The sequence below is a fragment of the Adiantum capillus-veneris genome, chromosome 8, assembly GCF_014529385.1.
Source record: "Adiantum capillus-veneris isolate H3 chromosome 8, ASM1452938v2, whole genome shotgun sequence".
Classification (NCBI taxonomy): Eukaryota; Viridiplantae; Streptophyta; class Polypodiopsida; order Polypodiales; family Pteridaceae; genus Adiantum; species Adiantum capillus-veneris.
In genome coordinates, this window is record NC_140938.1 from 3,776,822 (window position 1) to 3,796,299 (window position 19,478).

Below are 19,478 nucleotides of genomic sequence, written 5' to 3' on the forward strand. Positions count from 1 at the left end.
AACAATCCACTGGCATATTAAGGCTGGAAAAAATGCAAGACGAGAACCATGGAACCCCTATAATGATGAGAATATGATTCACTTGATGTAAGACATCTTTGGCCTTCATCAACATGCATTGATTTTGGATCACACGCAGTGCCATGAAAATCCTGAGTTTTTACAAGGGAAGGCAACCAACCTGCACACTCAAGATGGCGACACAGAGAAACTACTCAACTTTTAAGTAAAAATGCAAGACGAGAACCATGGAACCCCTATAATGATGAGAATGTGATTCACTTGATGTAAGACATCTTTGGCCTTCATCAACATGCATTAGTTTCGGATCACACGCAGTGCCACGAAGATCCTGAGTTTTTACAAGGGAAGGCAATCAACCTGCACACTCAAGATGGCGACGCAGAGAAACTACTCAAAACTTTTAAGCAGCTGAGAGCGGGGACATTGTGAAAGCGAAGCTTCAAACAATTACCTTTTTTTGTTTTTTTGCCAGCATTGGTTGCTTTGAAAAACCCACGCTTAAACCCCAAAACCACAACCCCACCATAACGCCGTAGGCATCAAAGAGAAGAGAAGGGCATAGAAGCAGAAGAAGCTTCACCTACACCAAATCCTGCAACTGGTTTACACAAGATGTTAAAAAGAGCATCTTCTCATACATTTAACTCCATTGTGCTCTCCCTTCATCCAGAGTTTCTAAGGCCATGCCTGCTGACAAAGAACAAACCCTGGGGTCTGCTTTCCAAGCCTAAAGAGACCACCTATAAAAAGCCCTCTGCTCAAAATAGGGAGGCTGCTAACCCTCTAGCTGCCTTGAGAAACCTCTGTTTCAAAATGGTTTCGTGAGATAAAGCTAGGGGCAAAAATACACACAGCAACAAAACATTACTCAAGCACCATGCCACTTCACTGAGAACCAGCTTTGGCTGGAATTCCCCACCCTTACTTCCACAACGAGGACGATTGATGCCTCCAGTCCAAAGGCTTCAAAGGCTGAGTATTTAGCATAGACCCATCAGGCATAAAGAGACCACTTGGTCTTGGAAGCAACAAACCTCTCGAAAGCATATCCTGTGGAGGTACTGACTCAGCCTTCGGTTCCAACTCCTTCATCCTTTTAACATACTCAAAGAACTCTGAAACCTGTTTCGCATAACTGATGACAAAAAATATACCATATTAGAATATTCAATAAAAGGCCAAATAGGCCACTGCCTCACTAGAATTAATCAAAAGGGAAAACTGAAGCATACGCTGCTTTGGCTTCTAGGTCTCTCGTGAAATCGATATTTGCCTCGCAATCTAGGATCAAAGCTGGTACCTGTAGCAATAGTGCATACTTAAGCAGAGCACAAGAATGTGCGTCATAGAAGCAGGCACACACACCCAAATACACCTACAACAGAAAGTGGCATGTACCATCGCTTCAGACGCATACACCGAGCACATTACAGTGTAGCAGCACCCACAAAATGAGATAGGTCATAGAACATCTGAAAAACTGGATGAGGGCAGACATAATGCAGCAAGACAGAGGCTATATATTTGAAAGAGAGAATAAAACACAGAGGCAAAGAAGGTGAACACACACTGACCAAAAAAATTACTTTTTGGTCAATACAATGAAACTGAAGATACATGAGCGATGTAACTCACTTTCCAAAACCACGGCCACAAGACTCTGTAGCAAACTAGTATGCTTTTAAATTTGCTCACCTTTTGAAGAGAGGAGTGAACGTGTTCCCCTTGCAGGTAATACACTCGATCTTGCAACATTGGGGGAAGGGGTTCGATCAATTGGGATGGGCGACTCACTGAGAAAACCCCTTCATTATTGCTACTTGACGGAAAAAGCCACTGCTCATGCTTTTCATGCAGACCCTTCAAATATTCTAAGGTCACACTTTGCTCTTCTGGCCTTTTCCGCATTTGTAACCGCTTATGACAAGTGTCCGGGCTTGCCCTCAGGTAAATAAATCCATCAGGTACAAGTCCAGGAAGGACAGACACAACTGGATTGAACCAGGAGTCATAAATACTTATCTCCATCTCGTTCATCCATTTTGCCTCATGAACAGCACGCACAAATACCTGCAAAGATGGGAAAATGAAATAAAGAAAGCTAACCGCTAAAGCCTCTGCCATTTAACATCATAAGAAAAGCTTACCATCCGGTCACTAAATACGCTTCTTTCCATCAGTCTAAGTGGTTTAAGACCACCAGCCGATTCCTGCTCTTGCATCAATCTGGTTATAAAGACATAGTTCTGAAAGGTGTAAGCATATCTTTGAGGTTCAGCATAAAAGGCATCTAGTATGTTAAAATGTTCCGGGCCAACATCCTGCCATTTTGCAACGGGCTCAGGTACAATCTCAACTAGATCCCTCAACTCGATGGCCTCGTTCGTGACTCTATGAAGGAATGTGGTTTTCCCAACACTGATATTTCCTTCCACACAAAAAGTAAGCCTTCTCTTTGCTGTAGCATCTACGCTCAAGCTCTCCTCTGAATGTAATTCTTTCTCAACAGTGTCCTTTATGTAGGTTGTGATGCTCATTGCATGGTGTCTGTGGATGATACCCACTGAGCTCTGCAAATACTCAATCATTTTGTCCTTTCCATCCCTTCGAAACTGCCACAAAAGACTCTCTCTCTCTCTCTCTCTCTCTCTCTCTCTCTCTCTCTCTCTCTCCCCTTAGTGTTCTAGTGCTAGTTCTTTGTAACTTTGTAATTTCCGTACTCAGACATGGTATCAGATTCACCAATTGTAACTTTTTGGTCTCATAGGTCATTTTGGCCTTTTGAAGACGTTAATATAACATTTCATTTCATCTCTCTCTCTCTCTCTCTCTCTCTCTCTCTCTCTCTCTCTCTCTCTCTCTCTCTCTCAGCTTTCACCCCACCCCTACCCACTATTTTCTTTTCAATTCTTTGTACTTTTTGTACCCAGACCTGGTATTAGATTCACCACATGTAACCTTTTGGTCTCATACGTCATTTTGGCCTTTTGAAGACGTTAATCTCTCTCTCTCTCTCTCTCTCTCTCTCTCTCTCTCTCTCTCTCTCTCTCTCTCTCTCCCCTTTTTTTTTTTTTTTTTTGTTTGGGGAAAAATCAGGGCTGTATACTACTGAGTCCAATATAATCCCCAGCGGATGCCAAAATAGCCTATCACGTGGGGTGTACAAGCGGAATGTAAGGTTGAGAGCCACTATAGTGACAACTCGACTAGAACAATCTCACGATGATCTGTATGATGAGTGGAGGAGAAACCACTAAGGAGGTGCATAATGCCATGTAATCTGTCCACCTGTAAGTGTGAAGAAGAGTGGAGATCGGGCCCAGCGCCGAAGGAAGTCAAATCGACGAGCCTCGGCTGATCTAGATGTACCTGAGGAAGAATCCCATTGCCAAATGAGGGTGTGAATGATGTCCAGCCAAATGGCAATGAGGGTATCCGGAAGGAGCTGTGGAGCCGCACTGAGAACGTGAAGACAACGAGCTCTCCAAACATTCCAGAGTGCAATGCTAGTGATGACTGAGAAGATTTCATCACGTGTCTGAGGATCCCCCTGCCAAGCAATCTGTGGTAACATAGCCAAAGTCCCTCGCCGGTAACCAGTCGAGGTAAGCATAAGAGCTCGATCTGTGTCTGAGCCCTCGTAGAACAGATGCAGTCCGGGCATCGGCATCAACCAAGAGACAGATCCCCAAGTGAGAAATCCATGCTGAACACCAGCTCTGCTAAGTAAAAAGCAAACTGCTAGCCACACTACATGAGAAGACGAGCATGACCAAAGACTGTGCAGGTGACTCAGGTAGGCGCAAAGAACAGCGAGTACATAACAGATCATGACCCATAGAAGCTAACCAAGTCCCAACTGGAAGTCCTGCATATGCAATCATCCACAGAAAAAAAGAAATACGACGAGCCACATGTAAATCCCAAATGGCTGACCAAAACTGCTGTAGATAGGCATGGGAGAGACCTGAATGTAACCAGAAACGCATACGAGTGGGCTGCTCTGGGTGCTGTCTCATCAATGCGAATCTTCCAATTCTGACAATGTACTCAAAGAATGATACATGTGCACCGGTGGGGTTAGAGTGAGGCCAATGCCACTCACCTGGGTCCCAATAAAGCTGAGATAGGGCACGACCCTCCCACACCCAAAGCCTCCAAAGTGCAGCATCAGCGGAAGCGAAACGGGGGTCAACACAACGACGCTTCCCGTGGGAGCCAACTACTCGTATGGCCTCCCATCGAGCGCCGGGGTAGACAAGGTGCGGAGAGGTAGTAGCGTAAGTCTCTCTCTCTCTCTCTCTCTCTCTCTCTCTCTCTCTCTCTCTCTCTCTCTCTCTCTCTCTCTCTCCACCAGCGCGCCTGCGCGCTTCAGTCCATCTGCGCACCAGCCCGCCATGGGCGCTGCCTCCTCGCCATGACCACCTGACAGCTACTCTCTCTCTCTCTCTCTCTCTCTCTCTCTCTCTCTCTCTCTCTCTCTCTCTCTCTCTCTCTCTCTCTCTCTCTCTCAAATGCATGAACGAAACAATTAATCTCCGCATATCTAGGAGCGGGCTTTCGGTCCGGTCATCACCAACACGCACCATGGCACCTATGAAGGGAGCGGGAGCATCTCCGAAAGCAAAAACAGGTACAAACCTAGGTACAGGTAAAGAAACAGGTGGAAACACGATCACGTGTTCAATGTAGGACATTTGGGGGTTTCTCACATCCCTGCAAAACACAATCATGAAGCAAAGCGAGGAGATGAAAACTCTTGCATTACAAAATCAAGATTTGGAACATAAACTTCATATTCAGGACATGCGGCTCATTCGACAAGACGAACAGATACAAGAACTGCAAGAAGCTTTCACTAAACAAACACTCACGACACAGGATGCTCTGACCACACATGATGAGAAAATTGCTCACATATGTGAAAGACCACAAAATGTATCCGGAACTGTGGTTTCTTGGGCAAACATGGTGAGAAGCGGGCAACCCAACCAGATTGCTACGCATATGGGTGATGAAATGTATGCCAATGAGGAGGATAAAGAGAACAAAGAGTACAATGAGCAAGAGAAGAGGAAAATGAATATAGTAATTCGGGGTATCCCCGAATCTGACACGGAAAAGGTTCTCACCTTGAACACGGACATCACGGACTTGATTTCAACCAAGTTTGGCATGCATGATGTAGTAGTATATGGGGCACACAGAGACGGCAAGAAGAAGCCCGATACCAACCGAGCAATCGTATGCACAATACTGGATGCACGTAAGAGAACTATAATTCTCGATAACGCCCGCATTTACCTACAGGGGAGCACCCTCTACATTAGTGAAGATAGAACACCTAGTCAACAGCAAGCAAGGAGGGAAGCTTATGAAGCACGTTGTAACTAAGTCAGACTTTGTAAATAATTAATTTATTTACGAGAACAGAATCATCTAATTAGTTGTGTGTACACCAGAATAGACCTAGCAGTTCTAAGGCCTCAGGTGAGCCTAAATGCGGGCCACAACACCTCAGAGGGACCTTAGCAGAAATTACCATGAAGCCCTAGTGATTGGGAAATCGGGTCTTCAGAAAGGGGTAAGCAGTAGCCTCACATTTTAGGCTCAGAAAAATACGCGCGTCAGTACAAGCACATGAATGAGATGGGGTCCTTAGAACAGTGACCCTAAGGCTAATAAAGCTAATAAAGCCTTAGGGTAAGTTTCGTTAAATTAAATTTAACGATCCGTGCCCGGGCGGGCGGCCGGACAAGTGTGAACAGGTAAAGGCGGTGCAGTGCCCGGTTCTCATAAAAGAATCATTGGTAGCAATTGTTAGTTAGTTGCACTTTTTTTTTTAATTAATGAGCTAGAAGTTTTTAAAGTCAAAAGTTGAATGGTTTTTAAGTTTTTAAAGTAAGTGTGCCAAGTGGCACACTTACCAATGCAAACTAACTCTCTCTCACTCTCACTCTCACCCTCTCTCTCTTCCTAGCGCCCCCTCTTCCTGATGGCTATTTAGGAGCCCCCCCTCCCCCATTTTCAAAGCTGGCAGTGCACCTACCCCCCCTAATGTGAGCGTGCTCTACGCGGTGGAGCCCTCCATTAAAGCTTGAGAGCAGCCCCTTGCGACATATGTGGTAGCCTTGTGCTCCCATTGTCAAGAACAAGGGGTCTCACAGACATAGACACCTTCTGGTGAAGTTTCATCGCGAGAAGCTGCCGTAGACGCTCTCTTAGCAGAGTGCGGTTGCTGTAATTCTCTGTTTTCAGCCCCTAATCACCTCGATTAGGGTTGTTTTCAGCTGATCAACCATAGAAATTCTCTTCTCTCTCCTTATCCTAAGCCTACATCAAGTTTGGTGCGATTCCATCGCGAAAAAGACCTCTGTTTCAGCGTAGGGGTGTGCACAGGTAAGAATTTCAGGTTATGTGCAGAAAATTACAGCAAGCATGTGCGTGTGCATTTTTGCTTGTTTCTCTTTTGTGTTCGATGCATGAATGAATGAGCATGAAGGCAACACATAACGGAAGATGGACTCTCCTCTGTGAGAGCTTCCGATGAGCTGTTTTGGAAGATAGACTCTCTTTTCGAGAGCTTCCAACCAGTCTCGCAGAAGAGGGGAAATCCCCTAAGCAGAAAGAAAGTGGAAACACTTTCTCAGTCAGTAGTCAGAATAGAACAGAAGAAAGAATAGAGGACGGGCGTATGCCCCGTTCCTGTGCTTGTAAAGATTCTCCCTTAGTAATAAAGATATTCTCTTTATGGGGGGGGACCAGCCCATCTTCTAGTCCCCAATGGAGTGTCAAGTTTTCTCTCTCCCTCTAATTCTCTTGAGTATTTGAAGTGCAATTAAACATCAGTTTACGCTTCCGTATTTTTGTGACACACGCACTAAAAAGAAAGAACCCTCAGCCGAGGAAAAAGCAGAAGAAAAATGACGAGACGGGACCCATGGGACCACGAAATTACAAGTGACAAGCTGGAACTGCCGAGGTTTTCCATGGCATAAAGGGGAAGGCCTTACAGAAGTTTTGCCTCAAGCAGATGTACTTTTCTTGTTGGAAACATGGGAGCACGAGACCTGTAGAATCCCACACATCGAAGGATATGTAACACAATCTTTATGGATGCCATGTACAAAAATGAGAGGCCAAGGAGGGGTTGCAGTGACATACAGAGAAGAGCTCCAAAAAGTGATCACCGTATGCAAAAAGGATGCTCATAAACGGTACATATGGATTAAAATTGCAACAGGGGGCAAACCCGTGTTCATCGCAGGGTGCTATATCCCACACAGAGAATCACCATTTTATGGTGCTTTCAACATTGAGAAAAACAACCCATTTGAGGATTTGTATGCAGACATTAATCAATATACACAGGAAGGAATGGCTATGCTTATTGGAGATATGAATGCCCGGATAGCACATGCCCAAATGCAAATGGTCGATTTCATGACAACACCAGAAACGGAGCATAAGAATGATGCAATAGATCCCATATGGAAACGATGCTCAAGAGATCCAATGACAAACCCGCAAGGCGTGGCTCTGCTTAGTATGATGACCTCACTGCAACTCCTAGCCTTAAACGGAGCACAAAAATTTGCTAATTCAGGGGAATGTACATGCTATACAGCCAATAAGGACATGAGTGCTATTGATTATGTATTGGTTTCCTATGAGGCGTCCCACATAGTGCATAATCTCGCTATTGGAAACAGATCACCAAGCTCAGACCACACACCAATACATGTATGGCTGCACATACCTGCTCGAATTGAGGAAAAACAGCCCCAACCCCGATCATGGACATATAAGATGCAAATAGATAAGAAGCAAGCATATGCAACATGCCTAGACAGGAAACTTGCTCAAGAATGTATGCCATCTAGCATTGAAAACACCTGGCAAATTTTCAAACATGCATTATGCGAAGCAGTAGAGGAAACAATGGGGAAAACATACAGAAAAGGGAAGAGCAGGAAAGGGTTACCACACAACCCCTGGTTCGATGAGGAATGCAAAAATGCAAAGAAACAGTTGCGGCTGACACCCCAAACAGCCAATGCATGGGTAGATTTAGCAAAGATCTACAATACTCTCAAGCGAAGGAAGAGAAGAGAATATGAGTTGCACACTGAAACACAGGCCATAGCGAATTTCAAAAAGAACCCCAAGGGGGAATGGCTGAGAATGAAAGGAAAGCGGCAGGACACTATCGGAGACATAAGTCCAGAAGACATGTATACATATGTGGAACAATTGTATGTACATGAAGACGCACAGGGGATGCCAGATATGCGCCATGAAATTCCAATAAAAGAGCCTTTCGATTTCACAACGGTGACCAAAGGCATACAAAAATTAGCCAATGGTAAAGCACCCGATACGCTACACTTCAATTCCGAAATGCTCAAATGGTCAGGCAACATTGCACGAGAATGGATACATGGATTAATTAATAAGGCAATCACATACGGGCTGCCAGCAGACTGGCAAAGAAATTGGATAAAAGCACGTTTCAAAAAAGGGGATGTAAATCAGCCCACTAATTACCGAACCATCACGGTTGGATGATGTATGTCTAAACTTCTGGGGAGTGTTCTAAAACAAGCCATAAGCTCATGGGCAGAAACAAATGGCAAGCGCGCAATAGGACAAGCAGGTTTTAGACCCAAGCATAGTACAATTGACCACCTTATTTCACTCAGGGTCTTAATGGAAGAGAGCCGACTAAAAGGGAAAACCTTGTACTGTTGTTTTGTTGATTTCACAAAAGCATTCGACACGGTCCCGAGAACTGGCCTATGGCAAAGAATGGAAAGTATCGGGGTACCACTCCATCTCAGAATTGCAGGGGCACATCTTTACCAAAGAGTTCTATGCCAGCTGAAAACACATGCAGGTATGTCCAAGGAATTCTCAAGCAACATGGGAGTTAAACAAGGATGCCCTTTATCCCCAACTCTCTTCGGGCTATGCATAGACCAGATTGAGGACTTCATACCCCAGGCACTCGCAGAAGAACCAGATGGACCGGCCATCGGAATGCAGATGATGTTGCTCTTTTTGCACTTCTGCTACTCATATATGCAGATGATGTTGCTCTTTTTGCACATGATAAAATATCTCTTCAAAAATTGGTAGATGCCATGCATACCTTTTGTGAAAACACGGGGCTCTCAATCAATGTAAACAAGACAAAGTTTATGCTAGTGAGGACTCAAAAAAGACAGGAAATTCAACCAACTCTCATGTACCAAGGGAAGAAAATTGAAAGAGTAGACAGCTTTATGTACTTGGGAATGGATATACCATCTAATTATGCTTGGGGACAATGCGCACGAAATAGAATTGATGTGGGGCATGCCAAATATTACCAACTTGAAAACATGTATACACAAAAAGTCATCAAGAGATGGGAAATTAAAGCAATTATATTTGAGACGTGTGTAGTACAGGCCATCCTATACGGAGTAGAAATTTGGGGAGCTAGTATCTCAGCCCACCCATGGAATGAGATTGAAAAGATACAAAAGAAGTTCCTATGTAGACATCTGGGAGTCAAAAAAACAACACCGTATTCAGTATTGCTTTTGGAAACAGGCAAAAGACCCCTCGAAATGAAAGCCCTGCAAAGAATGTTTACATACATTATGAAAGTTAAACTGATGCCCTCCACTCGAATCCCCCACATAGCATGGAAGGCCGGATGTGCACTACAAAAGACTAAGAAAAGTAAATTCTTAACATCGAGTCTTATCCAAGACATAAGGAAGTGGTTTGCAAAATGGGATGTAGAGGCATATGTGGACATGCCCATTGTCAAGGGGGAAGAAGGGGAATGTATGTTGAATTTTGAAATAGCACTACTTGAATGCCTTCACAATAAATGGCAAACGACCACACATCGGTCCAAGTTCGAATATTATTGCAAACATGTCAACACAAAATACTGGGAGCTCTACAGCACAAGCAAGCCGGAAGCCCAAGTACACATCCAAACGCCTATGCCCCATATGGCAAGAAAAGCCATAACTCTGATGCGTACAAGATCACACTTGCTTAAGCTAGAAACAGGCGGCTGGCTGAAAATTGATGCTCAGAAAAGAATATGCACATCATGTACTATGCGAGCCCTTGAAGATGAAGCACATGTGACGTTAGAATGCCCAGCATACGCATATATTCGAGTTGATTTTTAGCAGCTCATACACGGATGCCATACTCTCGCCGAGTTGCTCTCAAAAACGGACCCCTCCCCTACAGCTCTCGGGCAATATCTTGCCCGCATACTAGAACACCACAAAACACTCACAGAAGACACAAAAAAGTCACACGAGTAACACACCCTCGAAAGAGGAGAATGTCTAAAAGGTCCCATGGGTCATTTTGGCCCCCCGTGGACGTGAATATCAAATCAAATCTCTCTCTCTCTCTCTCTCTCTCTCTCTCTCTCTCTCTCTCTCTCTCTCTCTCTCTCTCTCTCTCTCATACGTACACGGAGAGTGGATCTCCCGGCTACACGGACCGCCTACAGACACACGTCGGACAAACCATAGCCACCACCCGGCAGATCCCCCGTGCTCGGGCCAGCGTCCGAGGACGTAGGCATGCACCTGTAAGACCGAGCGTCCCATACCACCCGGCCTCACCTCCTCGAGGTGACCTCGCGCACTCCTAGCCTCGCGGGCTAACCACTGGCACCCTGCCAGTGGGGGTCGATAACTGCAAATGAGGCCTTGGCCTCCCTTTTATAATAATGGCCGGCCACACTGGCCGTGTTCACACTACATCCGCCCGGACACTGGACACCTAACCCGACGGCATCTGGGCAAGATCCCCTCTCCTGTGAGCGGGACATAACATATTTCCCCCCTTAAGAACCATTGATGTCCTCATCAATGAAGTGGGGATATTGAGCCTTCAAAGCTTTAACGCGTTCCCAAGTAGCAAACCTTTCAGATTGACCCTTCCATTTAATTAAGTACTCGTCATAAGCCTTGTGACACAAATGACGGGTACGATGATCTAAAACTGCTTCTGGTTCTCGAGGAATATACTCAGTTTGCATATCTTGCCATACATTTTCCTCGATAGGCACAACAACGTCGGCTTCGCCCAATTTCACTTTAAGGCGGTTGATGTGAAACACTGGATGTACACTAACATCCGAAGGAAGAGCCAGTTTGTAGGCAACTTGGCCAATTTTCTTTGTGATCAAGAATGGACCACAATATCTAGCTGAAAGCTTATAATGCTTTCCCGTTCGCATAGTCTTGGAATCCTTGGGTATCTTCAAATAGACCCATTGTCCCACATCTAGAGTCCTTGGAGACCTCTTTTGATTAGCATAAGTAGTGACTCGATCACGAGCCGTTCTTATACTATCCTTAGATAATTCGAGCGTTTCTTACATGTCATACAGGAACTCACGAGCTTGGCGTTCCTTGACTTTCTCTAAGCCAATAGCAATTGGGGATTTAGACTCAAATCCATACATCAGCATGAACGGGCTAAATCCAGTAGCAGAATGCTTGCTACTGTTATAGGCAAATTCTAATTGTGGACTGCCTGTGAGAGACATAGGCTCTCAACATGTCCTCTAATGTCAGATTCATCCTCTTAGTTTGTTCGTCGGACTCAGGATGGTCAAAAGACAACATACTCAACTTCGTCTGAAGATGAGCAAACACATCTCGCCAAAATCGGCCAGTGAACTTAGTATCTCGATCACTGACGATATCCTCTGGCAGACCATACAGCTTATAAAGCTGATCAACAAATAAAACCGCCAACTCATGGCTTTTTACTGTCGATTTCGTTGGTATAAACTTCGCCATTTTTGTGAGTCTATCGATCACAACCCAAATAGCGTCATTGCCCCAACCAGTATTTGGCAAACCAACGATGAAGTCCATGGAAATACTTTGCCACTTGGCATCTAGGATTTCCAATGGGTGTAGCAGGCCAGCTTTCCTAAGGCGCTCTGCCTTATTGACCTGACATTAAGCGCATCTCTTCACATAGCTCTCTATGTAAGAGCGCATCCTTGGCCAATAGAAATATCGCTTGACCAAAGCCAAAGTTCTCTGGATGCCTGGGTGCCCAGCGCTAGGACATCGTGGCATTCGCACAAAATCCTTTGTCGAATCTCATCGATTTCCGGCACGCAGACTTCACCATTTCTTAACAATAGTCCACCTCTAATGGAATATTGCCGATGTCTCGTCTCTCCAGCACAACTCACTTGGGTCTTTGAACCACCCAAGCCTGTATGCAAGTCATGTCCCGCTTCGACCTCGTTCCATATCTTGCCAAAATGGCCATCGGAACGACATAGCCCTCAGAGAGAGAGAGAGAAATCCGTCGAGATTTCAGTCATAGACAAGGCATTGACCTCAGGAATCCTGCTGAGCGCATAGGCAACTCGATTGCTGGATCCTTTTCTATAGCGGATCTCAAAGTCAAACTCTTGCATAAGCTCAACCCATCTAGCCTTCCGGCCTCTGAGATCACCCTGATCACAAATATAGCGCAAGGAGTGATTATCTGTCCATGCAACAAACGTAGAGCCATACAAGTAGTGCCGCCATTTCCTCAAGGCGTGGACTACGACGTAAAGCTCCTTTTCATACGTTGGATAACGCATCTCAACGTCACAAAGCTTCTTACTTTCAAACACAACAAGACGTCCATCCTGGTATAATGCCGCACCAATAGCATAATCACTAGCATCCGTTTCAACCACAAACGGTTTGCTAGAATCCACAATGTGTAATATTGGCGCAGTAGTCACCAAGTGCTTTAGTGTCCGAAAGCTCTCGTCGAGACGCTCATTCCAGACAACAGGGGGATTACCTTTACGATGAGGACCAGAAGTCTTCGGCCCTTTCATCCCTCCTTTTAAAAGTTACGTAAGCGGAGCAGCAGCTTTAGAGTAATCCTTGATAAACTTGCGAAAGAATCCAGTAAAGCCTAAAAAGGACTTTACTTCGCGTACATTCTTCAAAATGGGCCAATTTCGCTCTTTATCCAATTTTTCAGGGTCGACGCGAATTCCATCGCGAGTAATGATGTGACCCAAGTACAGAAGCTCTTTCTTAAAGAATTCACACTTAGAAACCTTAGCGTAAAGCTTCTCAGTTCTCAGTACTTCGAGAACAGTGCGTATATGCATTAGGTGCTCAGACAAACTTCGGCTGTAGATCAAGATATCATCGAGAAATACAACAACGAAGTTGCCTAAAAATGGTCTCAGTAGATCATTCATCATCTGTTAAAACGTAGCTGGAGCATTGATCAAACCAAAAGGCAAGACCAAAAACTTGTAGTGACCATAACGCGTATGGAAGCCTGTCTTAGGAATATCTTCCACTTTGATCCGTATCTGATGATAACCTGATCGCAGGTCTATCTTCGTAAAATACAACACTCCATGGAGCCGATCTATCAGATCATCCATGCGCGGGAGCGGATACTTGTTCTTGACAGAGCTTATCAACCCCTTGTAATCCACGCAAAAGTGCATAGTGTTATCCTTCTTTCGAGAAAGTAACACTGGCGCTCCCCACGGGGACTTACTTGGTCGAACAAAACCCCTGTCGAGATAATCTTTCAGCTGCCGCTGAATCTCATCCTCTTCGGTTTTACTAAACCGATAGGGTTGCTTTGAGAAGGACTGGCTACCAGCCACCAACTCAATGCCATGATCTACTCCTCTCGAAGACGGCAAGCCAAGAGGTAGATCATCAGGAAAAACATCCTCGAAATCAGTCATGATTTCTAGATTCATCGGAATCCCCAAGTTCAACAGAAGAACATGAAACATATTTACGAAATTCAGTGACAGAAGTACCAAGCACTAACAAATCAAACCAAGCAGATGGTACACATTGATAAAAGTCAACATCAGAAGACTTTGTTTCTTTATACATTTCCAAAGCAGTAACAACTGGTATTGCAAAACCATTATTTACAGATTTCTGATTACAAAGCGACACAGATACATGAGGCATGTTCTGCTTAACAAAAACAAGAGAGTGATGTACATAGTCTATATACAATGAGTCTTGTTTATCATAAACCCATGGAATCCCTAAAATAACATCTACTCTGTCCAGGCGCATGATGTGGAAATCCCGGTTCTCTTCGTTATCAACTAGCTCGAGCGACAAGTCCGGAACCATCCGATTCCATACATCTGTATCCTCGCCACGAGCCATCTTTACGCGATACTCATGGTCACTATCCCACGTCCGCAGGCTCGGTTTCTGCACCAATTTTGCATCCACAAAATTGTGTGAGCTTCCATTATCAAGGAGTATGGTCACGTCGTGACCATTGATCTTCCCGGGGAAACGGAGAAGATCGTGCTTACCAAACACTTTGGTGCTAAAAGTACAATTAGTGCATGAACTGTGCGCTAAATGATGGATTTCAACTTGAACAACATCAGAGTTACCTGAAATCTTGTGAATCTGAACCGAAGGACGACCTTGCGGTTTCTTTGTCTTCTTCTTGGGGCAATCCTTGATTTGGTGACCCGTCTGGCCACATCCGAAGCAAGCCCCCTTCTTCACTGCATCAGCAACTGAAGCATTTTTGGCTTTCTTCTTCTCCTGAGAAGATCTCGGCGATGATTTGGACTTATGCTGGAATAGGGGTCGCTTCCTCGAAGCGCCCTCACCAGATTGATGGTCTGCAGTTCTTTTCTTCTCATAGTTTGCTCCATTTATTAAATGGAACATCCTGGCCTTTGCCACTACATCCTCGACATCAGTCGGGGCTTTGTCCTTGATTAAGGCCCAATGGTATTTCTCATGCAATCCCAGCAGGTACATGTGCACAGCGTGCGTAGAATCCACCTTGCAGAAGGTGAGCGCCTCCTTGAAAGCTGTCGTATACTTATCAAAAGACAGAGTTTTCATCGAAAGACTCTGCACTTTGGCATAAGCTTTCAAAGGGTCCATCTTAGCAAAATCCCTCTTGAATTTCACACAAAAATCAGCCCACGTTGTAAGCTTCTCTGTCATGTCGCGCCACCAAGTAAGCGCCTTACTGCGCAGATAGAGAGGGATCGTCTGAATCCTGCGTTCATCATGCTCCCCATGGAGATCAAAGTATGTGGTCCACTGGTGCAGCCAGTTATTTACGGCCAGTTCCGTACACTCCTTCTCTTCCCCTGAGAAATTTGTAGTTTTGTACGGAATGGTGGCAGTCGGACCACCCTATGAACGCCCAAAAGCAGCAATCAACATCCGCAATTGTTGGAGATGGGTTTCGCCCTTGGAAATACGCGAAGTGACCAGTCGTCGACTGAGCCATATATTCGAGAGTAGAGAGTCGGGAATTGAGCCCTTGCATGACCCCTTCGAGAGAGGCCAAGCGAATGTTCGTCTGAACGTTCACGTTTTCCAGAGCGGTGACACGCTGGTCGAAGCTCTTGAAAGTACTTGTAATCCATGTGTATAGAGCATGCGTGAATAGAATTTGAACATTACCTGACGCGCCGTCACGCTGCACATCCAAGTTGGAGGAATCCATGGCAAGGTCCGTGAAAATTGAAGGTTTCACGTAAAACTGGGACCTTTTCTGCACTTTTCAATCGCGAAAAGTTGTACTGTGAGTAGCTCTACGCGTCGGCGTGAGCGTATGAAGGCAAGCAAGTGATGGCGGAAGGACGAGAGCACGAGCGGGTGAGAGAGAGGAGCGGTGGGAGAGAGGCACGGGGCTGAAAATTGAGTTTTTTTGCAAAAACTCTCTCTGTAGGTGGGTTTTTAGTAGTCTGCAGGTTTCACACTCAACTTTAAAAGTTGGGAAAATTACCAAAATACCCCTCTAATTTGTGGAAATTCCCAAAATACCCCTCAAATTTCAAAAATTCCCAAAATAGCCTTGTATCTATTTTAGTTGGATTGTTCACGATTTCCTAACCTTTATGCTTTTTTGACAATGGAGATCCGTTGTTTAGTGCTTAGCATGTAATTTGTCACAAATTACCTCCTGGAAAAAGACAATTATGTCTAAAAATAATGAAGCAATTCATCTCCAAAGCCTACATAACCAGCTCACATTCTAGTTTTAGTATCTTGTATTGATAGACAATCAGTCTTCTTATAAAAAGCTACAAATATTTTTATCTTTGGATAAATTTACTCACAACGAGGGTATTTTGGGAATTTTGGAGAATTTGAAGGGCATTTTGGGAATTTATGACAAAATATGAGGGGTACATTGGGAATTTTTGAAATTTGAAGGGTATTTTGGGAATTTCCACAAATTAGAGGGGTATTTTGGTAATTTTTCCTTAAAAGTTAGTGTCCTGGCCATAAAAAATGGGGCACTTAAATTAAAGGACCTTTAAAAAAAAACTCTTGAGCAAAAAACCCAACGCAGCACTGCCAGCGTAGAAGAAATTCGAAGGCAGCGCACTACTGCGTGGAAAAATCTCTTGGGCGTGTAACAGACTTGGACACTCCAAGTCAAGAATCAATCGCGACAGCACCAAATAACCACTTCCAAACAATTCACAGATCACAATAGATTTGCACTGGCCCGGCGGAGTTCCGTGCCTAGAGATATTGGCCCCAAAGACTGGCGCCCCTTTCGGTATTTCTTTTTATATTAATCAATCATCAAAGTACAAGAGAGCGGTTAGGGTTTCACTCTCAGACTCTGCGTCCAGATGCCCCGAGAAGTGAGGCCCTCACCACTAATTTAAAGGTTACAAGGGATGCCCAAAAGCAAAGCCCCAAAAGCTTTTAAAATCAAAAGCATCAGTTCTCTCTCTCTCTTACAGAGTCTTTTCTCATCTTTTAATAAAAAAAAAGGAAAAGCAAAATTCGCGTCGCTCATCATTTTTCAAAAAAAAAAAAATTTAATAAGCCGCCTCCGCGATTTCCGGAAATTAGGGTTCCTGGCAGACATTAGGGTTTGCAGGAATTTTAGGGTTTCTGGCAGAAATTAGGGTTTCTGCTGTTCGCCACGTCATCACTTTGTGACATACCCCCCTCTTGAAAGCATTGTAATCGACCGCGATTACGCTTGCAAAACCGACAAAAGCCATAAACTGTCTTAGCAGACACTGACTGTTAGTACCTACGTACTAGGAACACACATCTAGCACATGTACAAAATCGACAGTCACATCACATGACATCACAGGACATCACATGACATTCAACATTCATTCGGATCTTAGACCATGATTTATCGGCAATGTAGCTAGCAATCACATCTAGGTCCAATCGGGACCTCATTGATGTCCGATTGACTAACCCCTATTGCAACCATGTCTATTCGAGATCAATCAGACCAAAATGCTGCAATCATTTCGGCTATCAGTTCCTGCACTCACAAGAAATCAAGAACAAATCAGTATCATAATCAGGAATTCCATTTCATAAAGTCATCCAGCAGAATATTGTCAGCTCTCAGTATCCCTGAAGCTCAAAGAGACATCAGTGACTTTAGTATCAAAATCGAGGCATATGTTGACAAAGGAGTGGAGTGACTCCCCTCTTGTGCATCCCACTGCACCAGATCTTCGGCCAAGCTGAGTTTCTGGGTTCCGTTTGGAGTAGACTATGCTAAACCAAAACATCGAGGTAAAGTTTCACAATCCGAGGAGTATCTGCTAGGTCCTCCTCCTCCATCCACTTCACATCAAATGCAGGAAAGTTCTTGAACTAAACCAAGAACCGCCTTCGGACTTTACCTTTCTTCGTATCGTTATGTGCCAAAATCTGTTCAGGAACAAGGATCTCCTCGTTTTCTTCCACTTCGGGTTGCTCATCAGGCTCCCCATCATCAGGCACATCACCCTTAACAGGGTTCAAGAGACTCACATGCAATGCATTATGAATCCTCCAAGTATCTGGCAGTTCCAATCGGAAGGAGACATCATTTATCTTGTCAGTAATCTGGAAAGGTCCGTAGTATCACATACTAAGCTTTGGAAAAAGCCTCTCCTTTCCCTTTTTCTTTCTTAGGCGTGCCTTCTCAAAAGTAAGAGCACCCAATCATCCTCCTTCAGTTTCCAGTTACGACGATGGCGATCCGCTGCCTTTTTCTGTCGTTCTTGAGACTTCTGTAAAGTCTCGCGAACCTTGGCAAAAGCCGTATCCCAATCTCGCGAATATTCATCCGCTTCAAATATCTAATCTTTCGTGCTCAGGAAGGATGGAACCTTCGCAGCACTTTCAACAATCTCACATGGCGTATTCCCCGTCGAAGAGTGTATCGTGTTACTATAGGCAAATTCCACCAAAGGTAAGTTCTTTTCCCATTGAGTCTTTTGATCCGAGATACAAGACTTCAATAAATCTAAAATCACTGAATTGGCAATCTCAAATTGCCCGTCAGTCTGCAAGTGGAACGATGACGAGAACTGCAACTGCGTGCCAATGTTCTCCCAAATTGCCTTCCAAAACAAACTCATAAATCTGGGGTCTCTGTCGGAGACAATCGTCTCAGGCGTGCCATGTAATCGGAAAATCATCGTGATCATTCTGTATTCTCGGGAGATCAAAAAAAATGAAATCCATTTCAATATTTTCCCAAGGGCGGGTGGGTATGGGTAAAGGCTGTAACAATCCCTGTGCCTTATGCCTGTCAAACTTGACCTTCTGGCATACCAAGCAACTGCGCACAAACTCTTCCACATCCTTCTTCAGTCTCCGCCAAAAGAAATCTCTCTCTACCCCTTTCATGGTGGTAGCAATGCCGCGGTGACCCGTAAAAGGTGGACAGTGGCAATCAGTCATAACCTTTTCCCTCAACGACTGTGTAACGCACAACATAGTCTTTTTCATCAACTAGCCTTCCCGAAGGGAGTATCCCACTATTGTCTCCCCATCTCGTATCCGTGTGAAATTATCTGCAAAATCTGTATCTGTGGCATACTGATCGACCATATCCTCAAAGCTCCTATGATGTATCGCGGAAATAGCCAGAACCAACGGTTTCCGAGACAAAGCATCTGCCACCACATTCTTCTGTGCCTGCACATGGACAATCTGGAAGTGGAACTGTGACAAGATGTTCACCCACCGCATCTGCTTTTCCGAAAGCTGCTTCTGTGACAAGAAGTAGCGCAAACTCTGATGGTCTGTAAAGACAGTAAAATCCGCTCCGAGTAGGTAATGCCGCCACTGAGTAAGAGCGTGGATAACCGCCAAAAGCTCTTTCCCATAGATCTGTGCTGTCATCTCCGGCCTACAAAACAAACGGCTCTCGTAAGCTATGACATGGCCTTCTTGCATCAAGACCGTACCCAGACTACGACCACAAGCATCACAATATACTTCAAATGACTTCTGCAAGTCCGGCAAAGTCAAAATAGGTCCCGTAGTCAATTTCTCTTTCAATGTCCGAAAGGCAGTCACCTCTGTGGGTCCCCACGAAAAAGGTACTCCTTTCTGTGTCAAGGTATGCAAAGGGGAAGCAACCTCTGCAAACTT

The 19,478-nt window shown here is 44.7% G+C and overlaps 1 protein-coding gene across 3 annotated transcripts in view; it reads right to left on the bottom strand.

Annotated features, from left to right (window-relative positions):
* Positions 1-245: 245 nt before the first annotated feature.
* Positions 246-19,478, bottom strand: part of LOC147451593 (uncharacterized) — a 32,762-nt gene continuing 13,529 nt past the window's right edge. For 2 of the 3 annotated variants that reach the window (XM_086517494.1, XM_086517493.1), the window contains 4 exons: positions 2,172-2,636; positions 1,720-2,094; positions 1,257-1,324; positions 404-1,159 (listed from right to left, as the gene is read on the bottom strand). In XM_086517494.1, the coding sequence (XP_086373620.1) occupies positions 946-1,159; positions 1,257-1,324; positions 1,720-2,094; positions 2,172-2,636 (1,122 nt within the window). In that variant the 3' untranslated portion in view covers positions 404-945. Of the gene's footprint in view, positions 1,160-1,256; positions 1,325-1,719; positions 2,095-2,171; positions 2,637-19,478 lie in introns of all 3 variants that reach the window. The other variant, XM_086517495.1, reaches the window with a different exon arrangement.